General features: G+C 55.1%; 2 protein-coding genes across 25 annotated transcripts; one reads left to right on the top strand and one right to left on the bottom strand.

Moving 5' to 3' along the window:
- Positions 1–1,124: 1,124 nt before the first annotated feature.
- On the top strand, positions 1,125–6,580 carry Mapk7 (mitogen-activated protein kinase 7). 21 transcript variants are annotated; one of them, XM_006533277.4, is made up of 7 exons: positions 1,125–1,312; positions 1,459–1,745; positions 2,323–2,488; positions 3,706–4,784; positions 4,888–5,543; positions 5,895–6,028; positions 6,122–6,580. In XM_006533277.4, exons 2-7 carry the CDS (start codon positions 1,514–1,516, stop codon positions 6,273–6,275), a joined length of 2,421 nt encoding a protein of 806 aa, XP_006533340.1. In that variant the 5' UTR covers positions 1,125–1,312; positions 1,459–1,513; the 3' UTR covers positions 6,276–6,580. The 21 variants fall into 21 exon arrangements, with proteins under 21 accessions (XP_006533340.1, XP_030101846.1, XP_030101845.1 ...); XM_030245986.1 differs by having other exon boundaries at positions 1,459–1,795; XM_030245990.1 differs by having other exon boundaries at positions 1,126–1,312; positions 1,459–1,868.
- Positions 6,581–6,683: 103 nt separating this feature from the next.
- On the bottom strand, positions 6,684–9,961 carry Mfap4 (microfibrillar-associated protein 4). Of its 4 annotated transcripts, none has more exons than XM_030246411.1 (6): positions 9,907–9,949; positions 9,486–9,671; positions 9,200–9,354; positions 8,386–8,482; positions 8,131–8,313; positions 6,684–7,638 (listed from the first exon to the last, which is right to left on the bottom strand). In XM_030246411.1, exons 3-6 carry the CDS (start codon positions 9,224–9,226, stop codon positions 7,391–7,393), a joined length of 555 nt encoding a protein of 184 aa, XP_030102271.1. In that variant the 5' UTR covers positions 9,227–9,354; positions 9,486–9,671; positions 9,907–9,949; the 3' UTR covers positions 6,684–7,390. The 4 variants fall into 4 exon arrangements, with proteins under 4 accessions (XP_030102271.1, NP_083844.1, NP_001348288.1 ...); NM_029568.3 differs by having other exon boundaries at positions 6,687–7,638; positions 9,587–9,671; positions 9,907–9,961; NM_001361359.1 differs by lacking the exon at positions 9,907–9,949 and adding an exon at positions 9,774–9,876 and having other exon boundaries at positions 6,687–7,638; positions 9,587–9,671.
- Positions 9,962–10,346: the final 385 nt, after the last annotated feature.

Raw genomic sequence — 10,346 nt, 5'->3', positions numbered from 1 at the left:
AATCTTAGCGCTCAGGAGGCAGAGGCAGGCAGCTCTCTGTCAATTTGAGGCCAGCCTCTGCCTGTTCAGTGCTGGGACTAAAAGCATGAGCCGGTACATCCAGTTTTTTTAGAAATTTTAATCTAAATCAAAGGCGCAGGTATTAAGTTTGTGAAAATGAATTGATGTGTGAAACTTTCTGCATGTAGTACCAAATGCTGGGCAACACAAACAACCGTGTATGATATCTAAGATCCATTTCTGCTTTAGACTCAACCTTTGGCTTTTGATTGAGAACTCAGTAATAAATGTCAAGGGGACACTCAGACTTTACTGGATTTCATCCCAGTTTCCCTCTCCACACTTTTCTTGTCTCACTGGGAATCCCGAATCTCTTTGGAGATTGGAGACTTAAGCTGCCTACCGAGAACTTTTCTAGCTCTCGAGTTAACAATGCTCACTTTTGCCTCAACCGGACGTCCCAGCCGGATGGAGGAAAAATGGAAGAGGAAAGGGAAAAAGTTGTTGGGTCTGGCCCGGTTCAGAGCGCATGCGCATCCCCGCCAGGTCCTCACTGGCTGGGGGTGGGGGTGGGGGTGTTGGAGTGGTTGGGGGGGTGGGGGAAAACAAGTCAGCGACGCTCTAAAGACTGGGGTCTCTGGTCACTACTCCGGGGTAAGGCGTCCAGAACTTCCGGCGCCGAAAGAGTGCGCAGCAAATTCCCTAGGAAATAAAGCTAACAAGGAAGGAAGAGGAGCCAAAAGGACGGGGTGGGGGTGGGGGGGTGCGGAGCTTGTTGCCTAGGTAACACCCCTCCTCCCTCCCTTATCTCCGCCCTTCGGGCCTGTGGAGCGAGTAGGCTCAGAAGTACAAGAGAACTTGGTGGGGCCTTGCTCGCTTCCCCCCCACCACCCAAGCTCCGGAGGCTGCTAGTACGCATGCGTGAGAGCATGGTGCGGGGCTGCGCGCGCACCCCTGAGGAGCACGCATCACCCCTTGGGCGGCTCCCGCCCGGAGTGGGACAGCTGGGCGCGCGCGCGCGCGCGCGTGATTGACAAGGGCGCGGTTTTCCCGTCCGGTAAGTTTTGATTGGACAGAGTAAAATAAAGGGGTGGGAACCTCCACGGAGGCCGCTCAACGATTGGCTGGGAGCTGGAGGAGCGTGGTCCCGGGGCGGCCGGTGGGGTGGTCTGCTTCGGCGCACGCGAGGCTTTGGTGGTGGCCGCGGTTCTTGTTAAGTGAGCGAGCCCGGGGGAACACTCATCACTGGGTTGGCAAGACTCAGGAATCCCAAATTCCCGAGGAGGCGTGGCGGCGGGGTGCCGGCCGGTCGGTGAGTGCGATCCCGGGAGTCCCAGCGCCCCGCCCCTCCCTTTCTTCCGGGGCCGCGCCGCGCCCCCCTGGATCCTGGGCCGTGGGGTTCTCTGTGCCAGCGGTCCCCTCTCGCCTGCTGCACAGGTCCTGCCTCCAAACCCACAGAGGCGGAACTGAGAGGCCCTCAGGACGATCTTCTCATCAGCGCTTCGTACAGACCATGGCCGAACCGCTGAAGGAGGAGGACGGCGAAGATGGCTCTGGGGAGCCCCCTGGGAGGGTGAAGGCAGAACCCGTTCACACCGCTGCCTCTGTGGTGGCCAAGAACCTGGCCCTGCTCAAAGCCCGCTCCTTCGACGTGACCTTTGACGTGGGGGACGAGTACGAGATCATCGAGACCATAGGCAATGGGGCCTACGGGGTGGTGTCTTCGGCGCGCCGCCGCCTCACGGGTGAGCTGGCTTCCTGAGGCTCAGCATGTGTGGACTGCTTTCCAGAGGCGGTGAGGAACCCGCACGGTCCCAGGAGGATCAGCTGCGCCGGGGATTCTGGTTCCACTCACGCTTACGGACTAGGTGCCAGCTCCCCGTTAGGTACCCTTCTCAGGAACCCCTGCTTCTCCCAGTCAGCCTACTTTCTCCTTAGGAAAAGGATATTCCCTGTAAGCCAGAATAGAGAGATGCTCTTTGGTGTCCAAAAGAGATATGTTCTAGAGCCAGAGATTGGCACGATGGAGTGGTGGAAGAATGGGGAGGATCTGGGATGGACTGACTATGTGAGGAGGGAGGGAGGGAGGATCAGTTAGTACAGTCACAACCACTGCTAACTAGCCGCGCCTCCTCTCTATGTGAGCTATTAGCAGCCGTTTCACGAGGCAGTTGCGAAATTAAAATTTGATATATGTTACACACAGGGCCCTGCACACAGTAGGTACTTACTGCTATCTGGGCTCCAGAAGAGCAGTGCTGGAAGGGACCTGCAGCTAACTTGAAGGTACTCTCTGGTATATGCCCTTTTCCTGCTCCCCAGGCCAGCAGGTGGCCATCAAGAAGATACCTAATGCTTTTGATGTGGTGACCAATGCCAAACGGACCCTCAGGGAGCTGAAGATCCTCAAACACTTCAAACACGACAATATCATCGCCATCAAGGACATCCTGAAGCCTACTGTGCCCTATGGAGAATTCAGATCTGTGTAAGGAGTGGGCCAGGAGGAGGAGACACAGTCGGGATCAGCTTAGAAGCCCAGGTTCAGTAATACTGAAGTTCTGGCAGGGCGGTTGAACCCAGAGTGATGCGGGCTGTGAGTCCAGGACATTGGTAGGGACAGTTCTTATCTCTCAAGAGGGCAAGGGCTGGGGATGTCGATCACTGGTAGGCTGATGAGCATCTTTGAGGTTTTAGGTTGACTCTCCTGTACAAAAGGGGAAAAGAATCAAGAGGATTTACCTCTTTATGGTCATGCCACCTTTGGTTATATCATAAGTTCAAGGCTAGTCTAGACCCTGTTCCAAAAGACAAAACAAAAAACCAAAACAGCAATAGAGGAGAGGGAGAGAGGACAGACAGACAGGACAGATCCAAATTGTAAGACAACGGACACAATACATTGTAGTGTCACACAGCAGTGTCCTCATGGCAGACAACTAATTATTCACAGAATACCTCCTTAAAAATAGAGTCTTCAACATAGCTTTTTCAGTAGCTGTTGGCAAACTGTAGAGTTTGCTCTAAAATTAACCATACTGGCCAATCTTGGTAGATTTGAATATTTCTATAAAAAAAATTTTTTTTGACAGAAATTAGGTCCATGGAGAAAGTGATTTGTCAGAAAGCTGTAAAAAAGTTGGGGCTAGAAAAAACCGATTCGGTGATTAAGATCACTCGATCTTTCAGAGGACTTGGCTTCAGTGCATAGTGTCTTCACGGTGGCTAACTGACATCTGTGACTCCGGTGTTGGGATCAGACTCCCTCTTTCTGCCTCTGTAGACACAAGGCACACAAGTAGTACACATACGTTCAGGAAAACATACACATACGTTTAAGAAAACTTTCATAAAAGTTGTGGCCAGGCGGTGGTGGCGCATGCCTTTAATCCCAGCACTGGGGAGGCAGAGGCAGGCAGATCTCTTGAGTTTTGGGTTTGAGGCCAACCTGGTCTACAAGAGCAAGCAAGTTCCAGGCCAGATAAGGCTACACAGACATCTTGTCTTGAAAAAAAGAAAGAAAGAATGAAAGTTGTAGAAAACCTAGAACCTGTTGCTATTCTCTCTTTCCATGCTGTTAGTCCTTTGGGGTTTCACTGTAAGGCCATAACCTCAGGAATTGGGAGTGCCAGGGGACGGAGTGCCAGGGGGGGCTTCTCCCTGTGATGTGAGGAGGCTAGCTCACCCGTTTCTTCCCATTTTCAGCTATGTGGTACTGGACCTCATGGAGAGCGACCTACACCAGATCATTCACTCTTCACAGCCGCTCACCCTGGAACATGTGAGATACTTCCTGTACCAGCTGCTTCGGGGCCTCAAATACATGCACTCTGCTCAGGTCATCCACCGTGATCTTAAACCCTCTAACCTTCTGGTCAATGAGAACTGTGAGCTCAAGATCGGTGACTTTGGAATGGCCCGTGGCCTCTGTACTTCCCCTGCCGAGCACCAGTACTTCATGACTGAGTATGTGGCTACTCGCTGGTACCGTGCCCCGGAGCTCATGCTTTCCCTGCACGAGTATACGCAGGCAATCGACCTCTGGTCTGTGGGCTGCATCTTTGGTGAGATGCTGGCTCGGCGCCAGCTCTTCCCAGGCAAAAACTACGTGCACCAGTTACAGCTGATCATGATGGTGTTGGGAACTCCGTCACCAGCTGTGATTCAGGCTGTGGGGGCTGAAAGGGTGCGAGCCTATATCCAGAGCCTGCCACCAAGGCAACCTGTGCCTTGGGAGACAGTATACCCAGGTGCTGACCGCCAGGCCCTCTCCCTGCTGGGACGCATGTTGCGATTTGAACCCAGTGCCCGAATCTCAGCTGCTGCTGCCCTTCGCCACCCCTTCCTGGCTAAGTACCATGACCCTGATGATGAGCCTGATTGCGCCCCACCTTTTGACTTTGCTTTTGACCGTGAAGCCCTTACCAGGGAGCGCATTAAGGAGGCCATTGTGGCTGAGATTGAGGACTTCCATGCACGACGGGAGGGCATCCGCCAACAAATCCGCTTCCAGCCTTCTCTGCAGCCTGTGGCTAGTGAGCCTGTGTGTCCAGATGTTGAGATGCCCAGTCCCTGGGCTCCAAGTGGAGACTGTGCCATGGAGTCGCCTCCTCCAGCACTGCCACCATGCTCTGATCCTGCACCTGACACCGTTGATCTGACTCTGCAGCCTGCCCCGCCGGCCAGTGAGCTTGCTCCACCAAAAAGAGAGGGTGCCATCTCCGACAATACCAAAGCAGCCCTCAAAGCTGCCCTGCTCAAGTCCCTAAGGAGCAGGCTCAGAGGTGGTGTGTGGGCCCAGCAGCTGAGTGGGTAGTGGAGTGGTAGACAGGGATTCTGGGACAGATCTGTAAGCCATTACCTTTCCCTTGTCCAACTTTTCTGCAGATGGGCCCAGTGCACCCTTGGAGGCGCCTGAGCCTCGAAAGCCCGTGACAGCTCAGGAACGCCAGCGAGAACGAGAAGAGAAGCGCAGGAGGCGACAAGAGAGAGCCAAGGAGCGGGAGAAGCGACGACAAGAGAGAGAACGCAAGGAGAGGGGGGCTGGTACCTTGGGGGGCCCCTCTACTGACCCTCTGGCTGGACTGGTGCTCAGTGACAATGACCGAAGCCTGCTAGAGCGGTGGACTCGCATGGCTAGGCCTCCTGCCCCTGCCCCTGCCCCAGCGCCAGCACCAGCGCCAGCACCGTCCTCTGCCCAGCCCACTAGTACTCCTACTGGCCCCGTATCTCAGTCTACTGGTCCTCTACAGCCTGCAGGCTCTATTCCGGGTCCTGCCTCCCAGCCTGTTTGCCCACCCCCTGGCCCTGTTCCCCAGCCTGCTGGCCCTATCCCTGCTCCGCTCCAGACTGCCCCTTCCACTAGCCTTTTGGCCTCCCAGTCACTTGTGCCACCTAGTGGGTTGCCTGGTTCTGGTGCCCCAGAAGTTCTGCCTTACTTCCCATCTGGCCCACCACCTCCAGATCCTGGGCTCACCCCTCAGCCTTCTACATCAGAGTCACCTGATGTCAACCTGGTGACTCAGCAGCTGTCCAAGTCTCAGGTGAGAAGAGGAAAGCCTGGGATATCTTCATCTGGTCTTGGAAGGTGGGTTGGTTAGTTGTCCACGTTGGATGAGAGGAAGCAGCAGAGGGAGGCTTCCCTCCTTGAGCCTGCCCCTTTGCTCATAGAGGGAACATAGAAGGCCAGTGGAGAGCCTGTTGGAAGGTAGGCGCTGCTTGGAAAATGTCTGCCTTAGAGTCAGCCTTATCTGCACCAGTGCTTGGTGATGTCAAGGCAGTGTTCATGCTCTGGGATATCTGGGTAGAGTCGTCAGGAATAGCAGGGTATGCTCTACTGACCTCATTTTGTCCTTCCTGGCACCTGTGTTATAACCTGTGATTGTCCCCTGCAGGTGGAGGACCCCCTGCCTCCTGTGTTCTCTGGCACTCCAAAGGGCAGTGGGGCTGGCTACGGAGTTGGCTTTGATCTGGAGGAATTCTTAAATCAATCTTTTGATATGGGTGTGGCTGATGGGCCACAGGATGGGTAAGATGGCTGGCCTGAGCTTTAGTGGGGGTCTGAATGGCTGCTCTGCCAGCCCAGGCTGAGAAAACCCATCCCTCTTTCTTTTCCTTACAGCCAGGCAGACTCAGCCTCACTCTCAGCCTCTCTCCTTGCTGACTGGCTTGAGGGCCATGGCATGAACCCTGCTGACATTGAGTCTCTGCAGCGTGAGATCCAGATGGACTCCCCAATGCTGCTGTCTGACCTGCCTGACCTCCAAGAGCCCTGAAACCCACAGCTTGTGCCTTGCTGCCAGGATAGACCCAGCATCAAGGTCCAGGGGTGCGATCCAAAGGGCTGCACCCTGGGCCTGGCAGGTGAGGCTTGGCTTGAGTTACTCTGCAGGTTCATCTCAGACCCACCTTTCAGCCTTAAGCAGCCACCTGAGCCACCACCGAGCCATAACAGGACCAGGAGACTCTACTCCTCCCTGAGCAGTCTTCTCCAGTATTGTATTTTTTATTATTGTTGTAATATGCATTTGTTTTGCCATCAAAATGAGGCCTGTGAAATACAAGGTTTTCTTTAACCTGACTCTGCGTCATTTTTGGGGTTGGGGTAAACACACCAACAATGGTACAGTGAGGAAGAGCCAGGTGCTCATATTTGGAGCCAAGTAAATGTCTGTCCACAAAGCCAGTCCATCAGATCCTGAAGTTTATTGAGACCTCTGCTACCCACCCACTTCCAGCCCCACATATTGATCCCTGCTGCCTCTCATGACGATCGCTAGGGCAAGTAGGGGACCAAGTCAACAAGCCTATCTTTGCCATGACGACTTCAGAGTTGAGCAGTAGCCGTGGTGAGTATTGTTTTGGTGGTGAATTTTGAGGGATGAGTGAAGGCAGATGGGATTGGGCTCCATGATGCTCACGTAGGGAGTAAAGTGATGAGGCCAAGGTAGGAAGTATTCTGAGGAGAGCTATGTGAGTGCTGGGGTGTGGCAGTGTGCAAGAGCTGATTGGCAATGCCACAGGTGCTGCATGACTCTGTCGAGGGTAGCCCCAAACAGAAGGCTCTGCAGTAAGGAAACTGCTGAGGTGGGGTGCAAAAGCTGGCAGCTAGAAGGTAGCTTCTGGCTTTCAGCTGTCGTGAAGGGGTAGAAGCAACTTGGAGTTTTTAATGGATTTCAGCCAGATCCAGGCTAGGATGGCTCAGCCACAGAAAGGCCTGGAGGGCTGCTGACAGCCTAGCCTCAGGTGGAATGCATCAGGGCGTGGCTGTATGTGGGACAGGGATTTGCCAGGGCATGGCTGGTGCTCAGGAATTGTGGGTAAAGCGTGGAGGGAGAACATGGACCCTTGGGACTTCAGGGGAAAGATGGGGCCTGCTTGGGCCAGCCCCTCAGGCCCGACGAATTTTCATCTCCGTGCGCTTGAGGGAGTAATAGAAGCCTTTCCATTGGGCCCAATTGATGCCATTGGCATAGGAGAGATGGGAACCACCCAGGTAGAAACCGTTGAGATTGGCGAAATGGCAGCTTCGGAACCAGAAGGCTCCTGAGGAGAGGGCTGCACAGTTCTGCACGAAGAGGTCCTGGTCCCGATCAAAGGTGGAGAACTTCTGGCCACTGTGGTAGGACAGTGAGTCACCTGGCAAGAGGGAGGAAGACTAGAAAAACTGAGGCCAGGAGCTGAGAGGATGACAGCACTTGATGAATGACTCTTGGGATGACATGATGTGGCATCCTATCGGATGGGGGGCACCCTCCCTGAGCCACAAAGAGAACAGCTGTTCTTCTGCAGAGCTGCCTGGAGCAGGGCCACTTGGAGCAGGGCCAGGGTGGCTGTTCCCTGGGGCTGAGGTTCCTGTAGCTGAAGTTGGTCTGTGGAGAGCTATGACTCTTCTACACCCAGAAGGGTTGAGGGAGGGGCCTTAGGAACCAATGGAGCAGGGCCAATCCTACGTTACTGACCCCAATCCCTACTGACCCCACTCCCTACTGACCCCACCCCCTCCCCCACCACTGCCCCTGAAGAAGTTGAGAGAGGTACCCGCCCCACCCCCTACTGATCCTACCCCTTACTGACTCCCCCTACCCCCCCCCCCCCCGCCACTGCCCCTGAAGAAGCTGAGAGGGGTACCTGCCCCGCCATCCTCGAAGCCAGCCACGTAGAGGGTATAGCCATCCTCCTCAGCACTGATGGCGTTGGGGGAGATGGAGAAGTCAATGTACTTGGCATAGGCTGTGTTGTTCTCAAAGTCTTCCAAGTCCACGCGCAGCTCATACTTCTGCTTCAGTGTCAGGAGGTGCAGGTTCTGCAGCCCTAGGGACGGGTGGCAGCCGGTCAGCAGAGACTTGGCTGAGGGGCAGCCCCCACCCCATGGCCCCACCTTACCCAGCCAGTACTCCCCGTCAGCACGGCCAAAGCCCAGCTTGTAGTCGCTCCAGCCCCGGAAGAAACTCACTGAGCCGTTGAATCTTTTCTGGAAAACCTGGAAACAAGTGGACAAGGGGCTGGATGATGGAGGTCCAGTACCCTAGGGTGACTCTTAGCCATTTTGTTAGGGAACTGCTAAAACAGAACACACTCTCTGGCTCCAGGCCTCTCATTGAACATCTGCTGCTGAGAAGGGGGTATCTACCAGGCCCCTTGTCTGCTGAGAGACAGGAAGGGGAAAAGATTAAGAGGGAGCTGGGACCTGTAGACATAGCTTAGTGGCAAAGCACCCACTTAGCTTAGAGGCCCTGGGTTCCATCCCAGCACTGCATGATAAAACCAGCAGGAGGGCCGGGCGTGGTGGCCCACGCCTTTAATCCCAGCAATCGGGAGGCAGAGGCAGGCAGATTTCTGAATTCAAGGCCAGCCTGGTCTATAAAGTGAGTTCCAGGAGAAACCCTGTCTAGAAAACAACAACAACAACAAAAAAACCCAAAACCCATCAGGAGGATCTAGAATACTTGGCTGTGAGTTCATTACTGTGCCCGCCAAGGCTATTAATGCTACTTACCTGGGCTCGCAGTTCCTCATTTAGACAAGGCACCAACCTACCGCTGTGAGGACAGCATGCATTAGCTTCCTCAGGCAAGTAAGTGCTAGCAGCCCTGGATCCAGTCCCCATGAAGATGAAAAATCCACTTCACAGAGATGACAGCCGGGATCGCGCAGCTGCCTGAACCCCATCTGGCCTGAGGCCCCTTTGCCTACTCACCGTCCACTTGCCGCCCTCAGTTGTCATGTCGCAGAAGACGGGCACCGGCACACTGGGGCCATAGGGGTAGATGAGATACACGCCGTCTTCCTGATAGCCCTGGGCGTAGATATCATCACAGTCCAGGGGTTGCTGAAGACAGGACTTCTCCAGAGCTGCGAGTGGCAGTGTGGGGACCGTGAGGAGAAAGACTAAGGCATAAGGACACCCCCCTCCATATCCCAGTTTTGCTCCAGGCCTAAGGGACTCTATCAGGAGAAATCTGGAGATTTCTCTAGGGGGATACCTGCCACTTTGTAGAGGAGGAAGCAGTCCTGCAGAGCCTCACTTAGAATGGCCTCATCCAGCCTGCTGACCAGGCCGTGTCTGTGAATGGGGGCTGCTTACCATCTCCCCGGATCCCAGAGGCTTGCGGGGCGCAGGGGGGAGGCATGGAGAGCAGCATCAGCATCAGTGGCAGGGCTGGGAGGGCCTGGGGATGGGAAATGGGGTGAGTGTAGCCCCCAACATGGGCCAGACGCCTCCCACCTCCCAGGGCTCTCCCTGCCTGAACTCTGCCCTCTGTCTTTTTTACCCCCTCTCAACTTTCAGAGGAAGGCCCAATATCCCCAGAACTTAAGTTTCAAGAGAACTCCACTGAGCTTCGCTGTTCCCTATCTGGCAAGTGGCTTGTCTCCACAAATGGTCTTGATCCTCCAGGCCAGTACCTTCATGGTGTCAGCTCAGTTGAGAGAGGCTGGCTGTCTGGGGCCCCAGACTGCAGCCGCCCACAGTTATGTGTTGGGTCTGAGCCCACAGACCCAGCTCCGCCCCTGGAACTGCAGAATGCCCCCCACCCCCACCCCAACAACCGGCCCCCGGCATCAGCTTACACTGTCAGGGGCCAGAGGACCACCTGGGTCTCATTAGGCCTGTCAGAGAAGCACTGTGAACCAGACATTAACTCCTTACCAGCCGCAACTGTACCCTGGACCCCACTCTGCCTCCTGCCCTGCTGGACTTGTGGGTCCTTTGGCAACCCCCGCTGGCCTCTGCTCACCCCTCTGTTTCCTGACAGGCCCTCTGCAGATGTCTGCTTTCCTAACTAGTCTGCTCAAGAGGTGTCCCTGGGACTGAGACAGGGGTCTTCACTTGGCAATGGGAAGGC

This window comes from Mus musculus, chromosome 11, assembly GCF_000001635.26.
Source record: "Mus musculus strain C57BL/6J chromosome 11, GRCm38.p6 C57BL/6J".
NCBI lineage: Eukaryota > Metazoa > Chordata > Mammalia > Rodentia > Muridae > Mus > Mus musculus.
Note: the sequence above shows the minus strand (reverse complement) of the source record. Positions and strands in the feature narration are given on the sequence as shown.

Bases quoted from the DNA above. Each gene is read 5' to 3' on its own strand.
- Mapk7 (XM_006533277.4), top strand. From the start codon at position 1,514: ATGGCCGAACCGCTGAAGGAGGAGGACGGCGAAGATGGCTCTGGGGAG. The intron at 2,489-3,705 runs GTAAGGAGTGGG...TCCCATTTTCAG, and splicing joins TATGGAGAATTCAGATCTGT to CTATGTGGTACTGGACCTCA. The intron at 6,029-6,121 runs GTAAGATGGCTG...TTTTCCTTACAG, and splicing joins GCTGATGGGCCACAGGATGG to CCAGGCAGACTCAGCCTCAC.
- Mfap4 (NM_001347545.1), bottom strand. The intron at 8,483-9,199 runs GTGAGTAGGCAA...ACTTGTTTCCAG, and splicing joins CTGAGGGCGGCAAGTGGACG to GTTTTCCAGAAAAGATTCAA. The intron at 7,639-8,130 runs GTACCCCTCTCA...CCCTCTTGCCAG, and splicing joins CTTCGAGGATGGCGGGGCAG to GTGACTCACTGTCCTACCAC.